The 18,247-nt window shown below is 34.4% G+C and overlaps 1 protein-coding gene across 3 annotated transcripts in view; it reads right to left on the bottom strand.

Moving 5' to 3' along the window:
• Positions 1 to 18,247, bottom strand: part of NRPC1 (nuclear RNA polymerase C1) — a 309,786-nt gene that overhangs the window by 60,130 nt on the left and 231,409 nt on the right. For 2 of the 3 annotated variants that reach the window (XM_089800897.1, XM_089800898.1), the window contains exons 23-25: positions 14,587 to 14,742; positions 14,303 to 14,419; positions 14,051 to 14,139 (exon numbers count right to left, since the gene is read on the bottom strand). In XM_089800897.1, coding sequence (XP_089657023.1) covers positions 14,051 to 14,139; positions 14,303 to 14,419; positions 14,587 to 14,742 — 362 coding nt within the window. Of the gene's footprint in view, positions 1 to 14,050; positions 14,140 to 14,302; positions 14,444 to 14,586; positions 14,743 to 18,247 lie in introns of all 3 variants that reach the window. The other variant, XM_089800899.1, reaches the window with a different exon arrangement.

Here is an 18,247-nt window from a genome sequence, read left to right as displayed (position 1 = left end):
TTGTCAAGTTGCCAAGGGGTTTAGTCACAATACTGGCCTATATCAGCCATTGCCTGTTCCATCAAGCCCATGGGAGGACATAAGTATGGATTTTGTTCTTGGATTGCCAAGGACACAAAGGGGTAATGACTCAGTATTCGTGGTGGTTGATAGGTTCTCCAAAATGGCACATTTCATTCCATGCCACAAAACTCATGATGTTGTCCATATTGCAGACTTGTTTTTCAAAGAGGTGGTAAGACTACATGGTCTTCCAAGGAGTATAGTTTCTGACAGAGATACTAAATTTGTGGGGTATTTCTGGAGGACATTGTGAAAAAAGTTGAGAACAGACTTGAAATTCAGTTCCACGCATCACCCACAAACTGACGGCCAAACAGAAGTGGTAAACAGAAGTCTGGGCAATTTGCTGAGATGTTTAGTTGGGGATAAGCCCAAGGGATGGAATTTGATTCTACCACAAGCAGAGTTTGCTTACAATAACTCTATAAATAGGAGTGCTGAAAAATCACCATTCCAAATTGTATATGGAAATAGCCCAAGGACTGCACCAGAATTGAGGAAGATAGAGCAAGGGGAGAGGACAAGTGCTGAAGCGGAAGAATTTGCTGAACATATCAAGCGTCTACATGAGGAGGTTCAGGCACACATTACCAAGATGAATCAAGAGTATAAAGCTAGGGCTGATCAAAGGAGAAGACATAAGGAATTCCAAGTAGGGGATCTAGCCATGGTGCACTTACGAAAAGAAAGATTTCCAGCCGGTACTTACAACAAGCTGAAAATGAAGAAATTTGGCCCCTGCAAAATATTGAAGAAACATGACTGAGGGAATGCATATGAAGTGGAGCTGCCAGATGGTATTCACATTTCTCCCATTTTCAACATTGCAGATTTAACAGAGTATCATGATAATGGTGCAGATGAGGAGCTGGTGTTAGAGCCATGTCCAATTCCTGCTTCTAAGAAGGAGGAGATAGAAGACATTCTAGATCATCGTGTGGGTAAGAGTACCAAAAACAAGCAGTATGAAGAGTATTTGGTCAAATGGAAAGGACGACCGATCAAGGACTCAACTTGGATTTCAGCAGCTGAGGTTTCCCATTTGGGATTTCCTCTACCATTCATAAAGTGACAGGGTCACTTTTCAATCTACCCTGGGTGTCTGATGCAGGAGCATCCAGAGGTATAAGGGCAATCCTGTGTCACCCAAAAAAATGTACTTAGACTTAGTTTCTGTTTCATGTGTTTTCATTTTTGGACACCCATTTGGGTCAAATAAAGGTTCCAACTCTCACATTTCAACTATCAGTGTGCTAGAAAATCCCGAAAAAATAAGAGCATGCAATTTGGCCATCATTTTGGTGACCTAGAAGGTGTGAATTGGCCAGATGAATGTAATTGTGATTTAGAGCATTCCAGAAAAAGAATCAGGTCAAAAGGCCCCACGGTTTGAAAGTTATTGCAGTTTTTCGGGTTTTGGAGACCTCCTAAGAATGCTTCAAAGTCAGGTTAGGGGCATTAAATGACCTCGAAAAGGACCAAAAAATGGGGGACGAGCGAAGCTGGTCCATAAGGCTATAGAGCGCTTCGAGAGCTTTTCGAAAATGTAAACGGTTCGTCAATCGGAGCTACGGTTCAAAAGTTATGCCTCCCGGAAGTTCGGTTACCGTTTCTAGATTCTTCTAGATTTTCACCGACTTTTAACGCAGCTTCTGGAACCTTCTATTTGGTCGGTGGATGCCTACTAGCACTTTCTAGAATGTATTCCTAGTCCTTAACCCTCTGGGGTCTATTTAAGGAGATTTTTGGCATTGTAAAAGGCAGTTCGGAGTGGAGTTTGAGAGGAGGTACTGAAAGGAGAAATTATCTCCAAATTTATGCTATTGTAAGCCCTTAGGGCATGTCTTGAAGTTTATTATCTCTATACTATTTGTACTAGCTTATTTTCTCAGTTAATACAATTTCCCTTTTCTATTGTGTCCATTCTGTTCTTGGGTTGTGTCCCCATCAAGAATGAGGAACTATTTAGAATCCTCTCTTATTAGTCTTCTCTTATTTTTGGCATTAAATCAAGTTTGTCTTATTTCCGTCTAAAGGCATCGAATTTCATGTCATCAAACTTTCTTCTTGTTTTCTCTGTGGCTTTATTTTAGCTCCAGCATCGGTTTCGCTTGCCTCCATCTATCTTAATTTTTTCATGATGTTATGGTGACACTTGTCAAGGATCATTTGTATTTTAATAAATTCCTTTTAAGGCTCATGTATAACTATCACCGGTTCCACGTTATAGTACAATCTTCTTTCTATATCGACGGTGAGAACCTTTCACTTACATGGATCATAGTATTCTTTCCAAGCCACTTGTAGGGGTCCGCTGTTTCTTTGCATCCCTTTGTTCCTTTCAGTTATGTGCGATGCATGTCCGAGCTTTTTCAATTCAGAATCCAATGGCATGGATATTTGAGGTTGCATGGTATTAGGCATGACTGGAGGATTCCATTTTGAAATCTCTTTGTATTGTCGTTGATCCAATTTTTGTGTCGACAATGTGAAGCTACATCGATTCTCTTGCTCGTGCTTTTTGAGACATTAGTTTCTTCAATCTTCAAGGTTTGTTTTTCTTTCCTGTCGGCAAGTTTTGGTTCATTAAAGTTCTTCGTGTTCTGTCTATTATTCTTTGGAAATGTTATTGTGTTCACTTTGGTTTTGCTTATCTTCCCACAGGAGGTGACAATAATCTTTATTTATTTTAATTATCATTTGATGCGCCCACTAAGTTCTATTAAGCTACCACACGTTGCAAGAGTGGAGAATGTTGAGAGCATCCCATGAAAAACGAATGTGCTATGATATTTAGGGTGGATAAGTCGATTGTAGAACATCATCAATTTCACAATGATTCCTTACAGTGTTGGCCATTTTGTCTAGTTTTTGTTACTTCAATATCCATGATTTTCTAGTTTCTTTAAATCCTCAGTTGTGATTCTTTGCTAATCATGGTCGTGAGATTATAGAATGATGTGTCACAGAGCTTCTTTGTAACGGCTTAAAGAAGTCATTTCTCATGATGATCAAAAACATGCATGGAGCATCATTGCCTGAGTACCAAGGTAGTACCTATGTTCTCTCTTAATTATTGACGTTTTCTTGCCAAAAACACAATTGTGGAGGATTCAGATCTGTGAGTGTTGTCATTCATGAGGAAAGATCTTGGGCCATTCTATGCATTTTGATGTATGGTAATTGATGAGCTACTAGTTGTAGGCTTTGACTAACAAGGAGTAGATGTTGCAAAGAGGGAGTCTTTATAATATCTTTGCCTTTCCTGTACATGTTTTTTAATGGTGGTTGTATTATTTGAGACTTTTGTTCATGATATGACTATTGTTCTTAATGTTTTGGAACATGCATGATCTACATGATTCCGAAAGCAAATATGTTTGATAGATATCAAGTAAAGAATTGGGATTAAAGTGGAGAATCTGTATAAAAGTCATTGAAATCTGCAATATGTGTCTTGTGAGTACCAAGATTTTGATTCATTGAATAAAGTTGCAGAGGAAGGCCTATCAGAAGTCGATAGGGCTAATAATAACATTGGAAAAAATCAAAGAGCTAAGCTTTTCTTCCTTGAATATTGATCTGATTAGTGTAGGTTATTTATAATTATGAAGTTGCAAAAAGAGAATAATGGTTTCTCACCAGCATAGAGGGAAAAATATTTTTGTAGAGATCATAATGTTTTTGAAATAGTATGTTAATTTTCCTCTTGGTTGCAGGATGCAACAAAAAGTATTAAGATGAGAGTGCTGCTTTGCATCTGGAGGGAAATGTTTCAGCTTGAGAGGGAGATTTCTTTTGCTGTTTTCTAATGATCAAAATAGTCCTCAATTAATTTTTATGATAAATTCATTAAATCTCTCTTCATTGCAAGATGCAACAAGAAAGGCAATAGGTTGCTTTGGGAGATGTTGAGTTTTAAAGGGAGATATTAGCTTTAGGGGAAGGCTTCATAATTAAGAGGGAATGCTTATGGAATTCCCTTCATTGTCATATATGCTTGTGATGCTTATGGTATTTGTAAAATTTGACTTAAATGGAACTAAGTCTTATTTTGTTATGCATATTTCTATTCTTGTGTGAATAAGTGAGATTGTAAGATCAGCTATGACAACTCTTTCACCATGTGATAGTGAACATCATGTTGAGAGAGTCCATGATATCATCGCGTTGGGAGATTCCATGATGGGAGTTGGATGTCATGTTGAGAGATTCCATGACAGTTCACATTGAGAGATTTCCTAATGGGAGTTGGATGTCATGTTGAGAGATTCCATGACAGTTCACTTTGAGAGAGTTTGTGAATAAAGACTAAGTTGTGAGTCTTGTAAATCTTTTCATGTTGAGTGATTTCATGAATATGAGCAATTGTTACAGGTTTTCATATTGAGTGATTCCATGAATATGATTGATTGTTATAGGTTTTCATGAATCTTATAGGATATATGGGATGATATTTTATCATTAACATTTTGATTGCAGTCTTGTGTGATTGTTCAGCTAAAGATCTCTCTCTTGCTAAGAGGGCGTGTTGAAGATGGTAGCTGCGATAGAGAACTTTATCTCTAGAAATATGAACATTATTACCATTATTGTTACATTCAGCTGAAAAGGTCAGTTAACTTTAATTTGTAATATTAAATGTAAATGACGTGTTGTTCACATGCATTGAGGCATGAATATCTGAAGAGTTATAATTAATTATAGGAGTTATGGGAATCTCAAGAGACCTTCGGTTATAATAAGAAGAGTCTCTCCTATTGTTATATATTTGCATCAAGCAAAGGATATTGTACACGTGAACATTTCATTATCAATAAAGATATATTTGTGTTGTGTGGTTGGGTTTTCCCCTTCATTCTCGAAGGGTTTTCCCACGATAATTCTGGTGTTTATTAGTTCGGCTTTGGCTCCTTCTTATTGTTGATTTCTAGGCTTTAGATTTAACTTGAATATTGTATGCCAGGATTTTAGTTGTTGTTTCAATAGTCTATGCTATTGTATCACTAATCTCTTCCTTAGTTTCTCTGATTCTGTGCAGTAGGATGATTATGTCTGTATTTGATATTCTGTAGTGAAATACAGGAGATATAACTCTGATAGAGACTATTGACTGCAGTTGTGATTGCTTTACTTATTCTCTCCCTTCCTGAAAGAATTGATTGTTATTACATATTCAGAGAACCAACATGCTGTGTCCCTTGGGGTATAGAGTTGTGTTCATAATAGTATCAAATCACTATATCGACATTATTTCTTCTATGAATCGGCTTACATTTGATATCTTTCCTATATCGGTATCACTATTATATGGTGGTCAATGGTTAATGGTTCGATCCTTCATGTGCAACCATTAGACAGATGGTAATATTGCTAATGTCGATGGTGAGATTATTGTTGGCGATCTCAGAACAGATGCTATTTACCACCAATCTTGAACCTATTTAATAAATGTACATAGGTCAAATGCGACCCAATGTACATTGGTAGTTGTTGCCATAGTTGTGGTTGATTAAATTTCTATTTACTATTTCATCATTCCAAATTATTACTCCGTGACATTTGTCATCAACCCATTATAAGCTTTTAATGCCTAGTTATGTCTCCAAATATGTTCTTAGCAGTAAACTTAAGGCTCAAATGATCTCTTATTGGGATTCCTAACTCCTCATCAACTTTCCTCTTAAGTCTATGAATGATTGTTGTCTGTATTTGCGATTGAACATTTGGCAAGGGTAGATAGTATTATAGATTTTATTTATATTCTCTCTCTAAACCTGTCAGTCATCTTGCCACATATATGTCTTTGGTTCTTGTGTGCACTCTATGTAAACTTAAGGCTCAAATGATCTCTTATTGGGATTCCTAACTCCTCATCAGCTTTCCTCTTAAGTCTATGAATGATTTTTGTTTGTATCTACGATTGAACATTTGGCAGGGGAAGATAGTATTATAGATTTTATTTGCGTTTTCTCTCTAAACTTGCCAATCCTCTTGCCACATATATACCTTTTGGTTCTTGTGCCCACTCTATATCATAGTAATAGTTTACAATTTGTGTGCCATTTTATCAAATTCAACATCTTTACCGATGCAAATGATTCTAGAATGTAAAGTTTCTGCTAAATCTTTATCTCGTAATCAGATTTTTAATCCAGTCTTATATGCTGAGAATGATCTTCTAAGTAGTATGAATATTGATGAAATTACTGCTTATTATAATGCAAATACAATACTAAATATTTAACCTCTTATTGTGATAGAGAATCTCAGATATAAATTGCAGGATATAAAATGCTTATAGGAGTAGATTGCTGTAACTGTGTGTCCTATAATCTGCATTTACAACCTACTTATATATCCTTTCTAAAGGGTATGTCCCTCAAGTGACATAACCCTTCCTAACTTGGCACCTATAGGAGAGATATATATATATCATTAAATGCCAACATTATAGATATATTACTATTAAGAGGAAGTATGGTCTGTATTGTCAAACCTGTAGGTTTATCTTGGTTAATATTCTTAACACTCCCTCTTGCCCTGATAATCTTACAGAGAGATATTATATCTAGCAACACCATTACAGATGAATAAGCAAGAATTAATACTCTATATTTGTCTGTCTCTTCTTAGTATGTGGTATCATAGAACACATGATACAAAGTCATATTAGTAAACTTGTGATATGACAAATCATTGCCACTAGTGATATTATACAGGATAAATCTGAAGAGTAATCTCTTTATTTATCCAAGTTATGATTTCATAGAAACTGGTATTTCCATATCACAACATGATCCTGAGTTTTAAGATCTACCAGAATACAGGATAAACTAGGAGAATACTAAGATTCTTCCTTTATCCAATTTGTGACCCATGAACATAGCAATGTCAACATTACAATATGATCTTGAACTCATCTAGATCTTATAGTAGAACTCTACTGTTTAGCATATTATCTAAGAGATCATCACCTCTCATAATGTTTTATACAAGTGTTCATTATTTTCAGAAATCGTCATCTCTTAAAATAATGAATACAAATGGTGGAGCCCATAACAATCAATAGCCTAACAAAATAAAATTATTTTATTAATAATCAAGAGAGTACAAATGGATTACAACTCAACCATACCAAGTCTCCTCCTAAAGTGTTCTATCTTCACTCTAGATAGAGGTTTGGTGAGTATGTCTGTTGTCTGATCTATAGTGCAAATGTATTCCAATTTTACGGAATTCTTCTCTACCATATCTCTTACATAATGGTAAGGAATTTCAATATGCTTGGACCTGTCATGGAAAACTGGATTCACTGAGAGCTTGATGGAACTCTGATTATCACAATGAATAATCGTGGGATTCATAGCTTGCCCAAATAATCCCACAAGTAACTTCCTCAGCCATACTACTTCTCGAAAGGCCATCGCTACTGCAATGTATTCGGCTTCTATGGAACTCTGTGTTACTGAAGACTGCTTTCTACATATCCAAGATATCATTGCTGATCCCAAATGGAAATAGCATCCTAAAGTATTTTTCCTGTCTTTAACACTTTGACCCCAATCTAAATCAGTAATTCCATGTAAGTCTAAAGCAACTTTCTCATATTTGAGTCCGAGATTAAGAGTGCATTGTAAGTATTTCATAATGTGTTTAACTACGACTAGAGGAATCTTCTTTCGTTCACACATAAACTGACTTAAGGCATTAACTGCATAGAAAATATCTGGTCTTGTATTTACTAAGTACATAAGAGACCCAATCATCTGTCTGTAGAGAGTAGAATCTATGGATGGTGATTCTACAGCCGCTTCCTTAAGTTTATGTAGATTAGTCTCCATTGGAGAAGACATAGGTTTGCAATTCCACATTCCAAATTTCTTTAAAATATCTGATGTATACTTCCCTTGATTTAGTATGATACTATCAAAATTTTGCCATACTTCCAGTCCTAGGAAGTAATGAAGGAATCCCAAATCTTTCATCTCAAATTCTCTAGTTAGATCATTCTTGCATTGATCTATGAGATGATCGTCACCTATTATTAGTAGATCATCAACATACATTATCAGAATTACCATATCATCTTTATCTCTTTTATAATATAAATTTGGATCAGCTTCATTCTTGGAGAATCCTAAGCTGGTGAGATACTTATCAACTCTTTTGTACTAGGCCTAGGAGCCTGTTTAAGCCCATAGAGAGCTTTCTTGAGCCTGCAAACAAAAGCATTAGGATCATGAGTTTCAAATCCTTTACGTTGCTCCAAATATACTTCTTCTGAAATCATTCCATTTAGCAATGTTGTTTTCACATTCATCTGATGTACCTTTCATCCCTTTGATGCAACAATTGTTAAGACTGCTCTTACGGAGTTATATCTAGCAATAGGAGCAAAGGTTTCTTCATAATCAATCCCTTCTTTCTGAAAAAATCCTCTAGCTACAACTCTGGCTTTATACTTCTCAATACTACCGTCAATAGCATGCTTTATTTTAAATATCCACTTGGAAGAAACAACAGATTTTTCTTTAGGTCTTGGAACAATTTTCCAAACATCATTTTTCATGATAGATTGGTATTCTTCTATCATAGCTTCTTTCCAAGCTGTATGTTTAATAGCATCAGAGGGATTGGTTGGCTTTGTTTTGGATAAATCACTTAATGTTAGCTGTATAACCAAAGAACCTTTTAGGTATTTTGCTTTCTCTGACTGTTTCGGAAGGTGCAGCAAAGTCTTGAGCTGCTTCAATTGTTTTAATGGCCCAAAGTGGTCTTTTCTTTGAATTTTCTTCAAGGTTCATATTTTGAATTATCTTCGATTTTTTCTAAGTTCTCCCTCTGGGACCTAGGTTCACTATTTCTTTTAGAACTAGATAAAAGAGAAGGCTCATCAAAACTTATGGCTCTTTTGAATGCAAGATCTTCTTCAAAGATTACATCTCTGCTAAGTTCAATAGTTTTCTGTCCAAGTATGAAAATCATATATGCTTTAGAAGTTTCACTATACCCTACAAAAATACCTTTCCTCCCAAAGGGTTCTAACTTGGTTCTCTTTTCTTTTGGAACATGGATATATACAGGACATCCAAAAATTCTAAAATAACTTATATTGGGTTTTACTTTAGTAAATACTACTTCAGGTGTTTTATCTTTAAGATACAAGTGAGGACTTATGTTTTGAATATATACAACAGTACAAAAGGCTTCTACCCAAAGATGATATTCTAGGTTTTGGTCAAAAATCATAGCCCTAGCAGCTTCTATAATTGTCCTATTCTTTCTTTCTGCGACCTAGTTTTGCTCTAGGTTATAAGGAACAATGTACTCTCTCTTAATCCTTGATTCTTTACAAAACCTTTTAAACAAGTCTGAGGTATGTTCTCCTCCGTTATCAATTCTAAGGGCTTTAATTTTATGTCCTGAAAATATTTCAGTTAATGCTTTGAATTCTTTAAATCTTTGTAGCATTTCTTCTGATTCCTTGCATTTGAAAAAGTAAATCCATGCTTTCCTAAAGAAGTCATCTATGAACATGATATAATACCAAAATCCTCCAAGAGAAGGAATAGACATAGGTCCACATAAATCTGAATGAATTAATGCTAGTACATTATTTGTTTTCCTAGTCCTATCATGAAAGGAGCTTCTAGTGCTTTTACCTAGAGCACACCCTTTGCAAATACTAGGGTGGTCTTTATTTAATTTGGGTAATCCAGAAACCATTTTTTCCATAGTTGATAAAGTTTTAAAATTTATATGCCCTAATCTTTTGTGCCATATTTCATTTGAATCTTCACCTTCATGGACTAGGGCTTGTATGGATCAACTAGATTCTATATTCAATTCATACAAATATCCCTTTCTTTGATCAATTAACTTTGCTTTCTTGATGGAAGAGTTCTTAGCCCAAGTTAATACTTTGCCATCCACGAATGCAACATTGTGTCCATCATCTTCAAGCGTTGTAATTGAGATTAGGTTTCTTTTAATCCTTGGTACATAGAGTACACTTTTAAGAAGAAGAGTATTTCCTTATTTTAGTTTCAAGTACAATTTCCAATTCCTTCAACGGCGTGTACTGAGTTATCACCAATGGTAACTTCACCATTAACCTTCTCTAATAAAGAATCTAGAGTTTCTTTGTATCCTATTATATGTCTAGAGGATCCACTATCAATTACCCATGCTTTATTTGAAATTTCATTTGATAGAGAGGAATACAAAACATGGTTCTCGGGATCATAAGTATCTTCTTCTCTAATGACATTTGTATAATTTGCCTATTGTTTGGAATTTTCAAGACAATTAGATCTATAGTGTCCAAATTTTTCACATTTGAAACACTTTATTTTAGATAGATCTTTCTTGGGCTTTCCATTCTTTTGATTTCCCTTTTTCTTCTTGAAATGCTTCTTCTTTCGTTTATAGGTGTTTGTATTAAGAACATGAAGTTCTTCATCTTCTACTTTTGGTTTCCCTCCTTTCTTTAGTTTTCCGGATTCCTCTTGAAGACAATCATTCTTGAGTCTATTAAAGTCTAGGAGCTTATCTAAGTCTGGGAGCTGATCTCTAGCACTTATTCCTTGTGTGAATGTCTCTCATGAATCTGACAATCCATCTATAGCCATAAGTGTTAATTCTGTGTCACTAATGATGGTTCCTATGCTTGATAGTTCATCTCTAATGCCGGCAACTCTTAAAAAGTAAGAACTTATCGATTCTCTTTTCTTTATTTGAATGTGATTCAGTTGCCTTTTTAGTGCAAGAACCCTGGTTGCATTGTTTACTTCATAGGCATTTCGTAATGCATTCATCATATCAAAGGCAGTTTGATGTTTTGTAAGCATAGGTACAATATCATTTTTAACTCCATCCAAGATGATTTGAATAGCTTTTCTATTTCCTTTGCTCCAGATAGATTTGTGAGGTTCAACTGGAGGTTGTTTGGATGCTCCATCAATGAATTGTTTTACATTGTTCTCTTCAAGAATCATCATGATTCTGAACTTCCAGGCTTCAAAGTGCTCTTTCCCATCAAACCTGTCCTCAGGTCTAATTGTGTAAGCCATGGAAGATAGAAGATTGTTGCTTGATGTGTACAAAGTTTGATTACTGAAATTTTGTAGAGCCTAGGTTCGATTACCAGAGCTCTGATACCATGTAAAGTTTCTGCTAAATCATTATCTCTTAATCAGACTTTTAATCCAGTCTTATATGCTGAGAATGATCTTCTAAGTAGTATGAATATTGATGAAATTAGTGCTTATTATAATGCAGATACAATACTGAATATTTAACTTTTTATTGTGATAGAGAATCTCAGATATAAATTGCAGGATATAAAATGCTTATAGGAGCAGACTGCTGTAACTGTGTGTCCTATAATCTGCATTTACAACCTACTTATATATCCTTTCTAAAGGGTATGTCCCTCAAGGGACATAACCCTTCCTAACTTGGCACCTATAGGAGATATATATATATATCATTAAATGACAAAATTAGAGATATATTACTGTTAAGAGGAAGTTTGGTCTATACTGTCAGACCTATAGGTTTATCTTGGTTAATATTCTTAACATAGAGGATAATGAAGAGGAAAGGATATCCCATTAATTTGAATCAGCGAGCCAATGTTGAAGCGTTGCATCATCCAAAGGTATCACCCAGGTTTATTATGTCTCTATAATGCCCAAGTGATGTGGATGCTACATGGTTCCCACAACTTGTTTTGTCTTATGTGATGATGTGGCTTCCCTTTGTATTGGGTATCCCACTCATTGATTGATATATCCGCATGTTACTTCTGCATCTATCTCCACATTTGATTGGTATCTTCTTCAATGAGATTATAGACAACAATATTCCTCCCAACACTCAATAGACACATTCATTAGACCACATGCCTTTGAGACATCTATTTACTATTTGCATACTCTGAATTTTAGTAGTTTCCATCTCTCGAGCATTCTGTCAAATATTTGGCAGCATATTATTATTTTATTTTTTTATGACCTGATTGTAAACGAAAAGCCTATTCCAAAGATCCAATTTTGGCACGTACAAAGTAAATGGTAGTAAAGACAACAGAATTTGGATTTACACAATGATGAAGTTCCCTCTACTGCAAATCCTTACAATAATTTTTGTGGCACTCAGTGATTTTCATTCAAGGCATTGTATTTCATAGTTTACATGTGAATTTGTCACCCCGTATTGACTGTATGCACATTATGTTTCAATGTTCAAAATGCCATTAGACTCTTTCTAATGTGAATTCATGATGCAATAGTGTGCCTCTCATTTGCTTCTACATGTCATGGGTTAAGCTATGGAGAAGGATTTTTGACACTGCACCTATCGCATGATTCACAACCATTACAATTTCTGTGATGACATTCCTCTATTTATGACTGACAGAGGTCTTTGAGGCAGCAACAAAATCACATTTTGCTAAACACTTATCATGCTTCCTTCAAGAAGGGTATTTGTAGTTGAATCACCATCTCCTTGAAATTTCTAGGGTTTCATATTAACAAACAACTTTCATGCATTATGTATTTGAACATTTTCATCCAATGAAAGGTCTTTTCTTTTTAGTGAATTCGCGGAACAATGGATGCCAATAACTGCAACTGTGCAATGTGAATAAAAGGATACAGGTCATATGTCCTTCCAACTTGGACTACAAGGAGCATAGGTTCGCTCCCATTTGTTGACTATTATTCTCTTACATTTCAGCCTGGCCTCTAATACCATGTTGAGGGACAAGATCACTGCAAATGTAATAACACTACCATATTTCTATGTGTTCCAAATGCAGATTGAATGTTATATAAATGTGCATAGAAGAGACATGTCTCTATGGTAATTTATAAATTAATCATCAATTAGACAATATTAACATTAATATATAACATATCTATATATACATATAATATATATATTACATATATAATAATATATAATATATAACAAATATATAAGTAGATATATGAGGGTTTGTCTAATTGATGATTAACCAATAACCATAGAAGGATTATCTCTAGGTCAGTGCAATCCAACTGAAGCTACAACATCAACATAAAATAATAGACGGTTAGTGTAAACAATTTGAAATTTTGACCTAACTAGTCCATTCGCATTGCATGCTTATAATGCCAACAAAGGTACAATACATGGAAGATTTTATAATATATAATGGATGTTTGATCTAGTTGGCAGGTATAATGACAAACCTTAAGAATGGTTTCTAAGCTCACTATCACTATGTAGCAGAGCTACATGGAAACCTATATGGTATTGGATATTGTAACTGATATAGATAAATCAAAAACCTAATTTTAAATAAGCTGTGATATTACATGACATGTTAGTCAACCTTTTTGTAATTTTTAATTCTTGAAGATCTTCCAAAGGAAGACATTTTCCAAGTATCAACTTCCAAGTTTTTAGTGCAAGCAATGTTTAGTAAAAGAACATATGGATTATGTTCAAGCAATTAACCATCATTTTCGATCGAGAGCACCTCATACATATAATGCTGTCCAACTATTCGATGCATTTATCTCAAAACAGTCTTACATTCAGGATTTCCATCTGTCTCTATATTTGCATTCCAATAGTGTTATTGTGTTAATTTACCAAGATTGCATTTATGTTTGGAAAATGGGGAGTTGTTTCTAAAGTTGCTATTATAGCCAATATTCAGAAAGCATAAGGCAACAAGTTCTTCTATTGGTTCTACTTGTCACTCAGTTCAGAAAAAAAGAAAATAGCAACAACACCTAAAAATGAAGGGATAGTAGAATACCTTCAATTTAAAAACTAGTTACATTGGGGCAAGTACAATGTTGGGTACATATATTTTGAACAAAAAGAGGAAGCAAATCATCATATACATCCCTAAATGTTTAATGGTTCCAAAATCTACACTCATTGTAGTAATGAAAAATGCAATCACAAAAAAGATGTAACTGACCCTTCAACTAATAGATTGTACTTTTCTTTCTCATTGTGCGTTTCTTCCTTGTATTTGTTAATGACTGCACGCTCCACTGTCGAAATACCCTGAAATTAAAGAATGAAGAGAACACATTAACTCAAAGATAAAATAAATAAATTACAGATGATTGCTAAGAGCTTAAGGATCATTGAGCAAAACAGTTTTTTCAAAATCCATAAATATAAATGCAAATGTAATGAGCACTCAATTGCATGTATTTTCGCTGACCTTGACAACCACCTTTGTAAGCATTTTTTTTACTGATTGCATGGCAAAATGAAGTTTCATCCTATCTGCTTCAGGAGGAAAAATCAACAGTTTCTCATGATCTAAAACCCGAAGATGCTGCCAAATTTCTCAAATCAGAATCTGAAATAAATATTCATATTACTAATCTTAAATATATACATTCAAAAATCTATTTTTTTATCAGTGATTATGAAATATAATAAGCTCACATCTATTTACCCTAAAAACATCCAATTGTAAAGAGATGTTAATCAGGTACAAACCTGCTGCTTTAATTTTAGTTTTGGAGCTCGCAAAACAGATTCAGCTACTGTAGATGCATTAATGTCAAGCTGAAGAGAGCCGATTCTCTTCATATCTAGCTTAACAGACAGAAATGCCTGTCCAGACCTTAATACTATCTTTATACTCTTAGCAACCTATATCAAACATGTTTCTTATAAATGAGAATGCTTCTTAATACATGGGCATTAAATCACACTAAATAGCAAGTCTACTTTTCTATAGAGTTCCATTCAGAAATTACAACAAATAACAAATGATCGAAGTACCAGAAAAGAACATCGAATGCCTACTGTAAGGATTTTATAATATTTTAAATTTAAAAAGAGGCAAACACTGATATTAGACTGTTCAGCATTCAAAAGAAACATCGCACTTTATATATAAACAACTCAATATGTCATCAGTTATTCATCAATATATCCCAGAAACTTTGTTCTTATCTAGCTGAATGTAGATAAATCAAGCCTATTACATCTTGCTGCTAGAGGTCTATGAAAGGACCCTTGTGTTTTCCTCAATGCAAGTAAAGATGAAAGGAGGCACTAAAGCTTTTGCTATGATAAAGATTACTGAGTATCATGAACAAGAAGATATTTAATCTATGACCAACCATAACGACTTTTGGCATCATATATCGTGTAACTTGAGTAGGAAAATTATCATGTTAGATGGGCAAGATCCACTAGGAGACTTATTATAGTAAATCCTACTCTGCTAAAACACATCTCAGTTCTCCCGTATGTATTCTTACGATAGAACATGTCCGTTCCTGCAATCCAAGTAATTTAGTGAACTCGACAGACAATAACAAGTACAGGCAGGGTTTGAAGAATTGGATATTTTGTGTAATGGAATATTACAAAATCCTTCTTGTTGAGTATTGGAATAGATTTTGATATTTAAGTTGCATAATTTTTGTAATTTTTGTTTAGAACTATTAAAATCAATATGTTTGCATTTGTTACCATTTTGTTTTGTCTTTTCAAGATAGATAAAAGTGGAGCAATATGGGAAGTAAAATCTTTCTTCAAATTATACAGGGAACCTCCATGAAAACTAAATATAGCCCTAAAATCCAAGCTGTAGATAAGATTAACATTTATTCGCACTGCGCAATTTCATTAATTTTTTTGCAGTAGTGCAACAAACAATAAAAAGCGTTGCCCTATGTTTTTGCCTAATATATGAGAACAATATCTGAAACAATTCTTTCTCACAAACAAGATTTTTTGACTTCATTTAGAGTAATTGAATATAACACCACAACATGTACATATTTACAGAATGGAAAATAAACAAGTCAATGCACATAAGATTATAAAATGAAGAGAATAATTGCTTTAACAAACAACAATACACAATTCCAAGGATAAAATCATAAAATTGCTAAGTTGCATAAAAGCTCAAAACTAGGTAGGTAAATAATATCAACATACAGCTTGGCATTAATTACCTAATATAAGTCTGAACCTGAAATATTGATGGAATTAGCACAAACACAAACATAAAAAAACATTCACTTGAACAATGACTTCAGCAGCATAGACGAAGCACCAACTATAATTTTGTCCTCAAAGCACTTATTTATAAGGTTACAAAACCCATTTTTTTGAGATTTAGGATAGTAAAATTTATTCTGGAAATCATTGTTTTTGAAGCATAATGCCTAAAACTATTGAAGAGGGTATGAAGAAAGAATTTCAAAACAATCCAAAAATCCAAAACAGAAGCTTGTTAATTGGTACAACTATTGTAAGCTTGGTGACTATAATATTAATTTGCCTCTAAAATTTCTCAATGATAACTATCTTCCAGAATATAATCTTCCCTAATTATCTCATCTTTCCAAATATGCAGCATTGTCAAAAACATTATTTCCCTGCAAATCTAAATTAATTTTTACCTAGAAAATTGGAGCAACAACTTGAACAAAATCTTCTTCTTTTCTTTCACTAAGCGTGATTGTGAACCCTGTATGAGTACATCTCTCAATCCTTTTTGCTCACTCTATGCCTGTAGCTATATCACAAAGTCTTTCCTAGGCAGAAATCTATCCCCATTGAAGCCAATCCTCCATTAGGGTTTCACCTAAGGTGGAAGAGATGAACAATGTTGAACCTATCAAAGAAATCCAGATTCTTTTCTTCTCCTCCTCCAAAATCCCTTTCATAAGAACTTCTAAAACAGTAAGAATTATAATTTTAAATTACTTTTTAAAACTTCCAGCTCCAAACAAGTTATATAATTTATTTGATTTTCTTTTGGCATTTCATTCACTTAAAATTTTACATTCATAAATATTACCAAAAGTTGTCTTTCAATTCATTTTTTGACAACTTAAATATTAATTGTTTACTATTTTAATTTATTTATGCTCATCCTCCCAAATTTATGACTATTCAAACTAGCCCAAAAATGAACTTTGAATTCACCAATCACTTTGAAGTTCACTAGAGATCAATTTATTAGAATTTGACACTTCTCACATAGAATATTTCTCCCAGAAGTTTGGAATGCAGTCAAAAATGTCAAACTAGAGGAATCAAAGATATTAGAATGACCATAACTGGGGACACTACAAAACCATTGGAAAATATAACAGGTCAAAGAGTTAGCGGCGGATGCAAAGGTGTAGACTATTATGTGCCCACCACACCAGATTGGCATTGTTTTGGACCTTTGTGAGGAAGAAACTCTTCATACTAGTTGAGACTCAATTCATTTCCTACTTTATCCTTCTACTTCTAGACACACTAGGTCCATGAGGCCTTGCAGAGGTTACATACAGCACCAGCCCTCCACTTCCAGCAGTTCTCGAAGATGGCCAGGTGCCTCCTCTCGCCTTGCACTGTATCCTTCAGTTTTGGGCTTCTCGACAATGAGGAGCAATTAGCTTGTTGCTCGCTTCTGCTTCCATTCTTTTGTTTGGGTTTTGTTTTTCTCTTTCCCTGGGCACCATCTAGTGCTCCTGCTGTTGGCTTATCTTTTGTTGTATATCTGCAGTCCCTTAGACCCTGTTTGTGGTCTGTAGTTGGATATCAATATCTTAGCTTATCTACAAGGACTGCTTCAATTGCAACATTCCATGCAACCTATGATTATAATGGAGGAAAATTTGAAGAATAGGTGGAGTTAAACAAAATCGGGAAGATGGTGAGTGCTTCTTTTTAGTAAAAGGAAATTGATAACATGTTTGAGCACCATTCATGATAGAGATCCCAACCTAGATTTTACTACTAACCAAATTTATCTAATCATCAAAAAGAATGGGAATAGCTGAACACCACTCTACACCTAGATGCATATGCTTTAAGTTGAAAAGTGATGTAGACCGATAAAATTCTAACCAATGATAATAACAGCATGAAAATAGCTAATTAGAGCCTCTAAGGCAATGTATCATCTAGAGGAAGCTTCATTTATTAGAGTTCAATGGTTAATGTTTACATAACTAGACAGATACAAGAATTCAATAAAGGTTGGCAAGCACAATTTAGAGAAAGTTGGTGGTCAATCTAAGGACCTTCAATATTACTACATACACTTGGCAGTCATCTTCTCTTATAGATTTCTAGTTTCCTTTTTGTTAAGAGGAAGTAGTCCACACATAGCTTTATCCACTCTCTAAAGAAGAGCAAT

This window comes from Cupressus sempervirens, chromosome 9, assembly GCF_028749045.1.
Source record: "Cupressus sempervirens isolate cs-2001-9-10 chromosome 9, ASM2874904v1, whole genome shotgun sequence".
In the NCBI taxonomy this organism is placed as follows: Eukaryota; Viridiplantae; Streptophyta; class Pinopsida; order Cupressales; family Cupressaceae; genus Cupressus; species Cupressus sempervirens.
The sequence above is the reverse complement of the archived record's forward strand: the minus strand, read 5'-3'. Positions and strand labels throughout refer to the sequence as shown.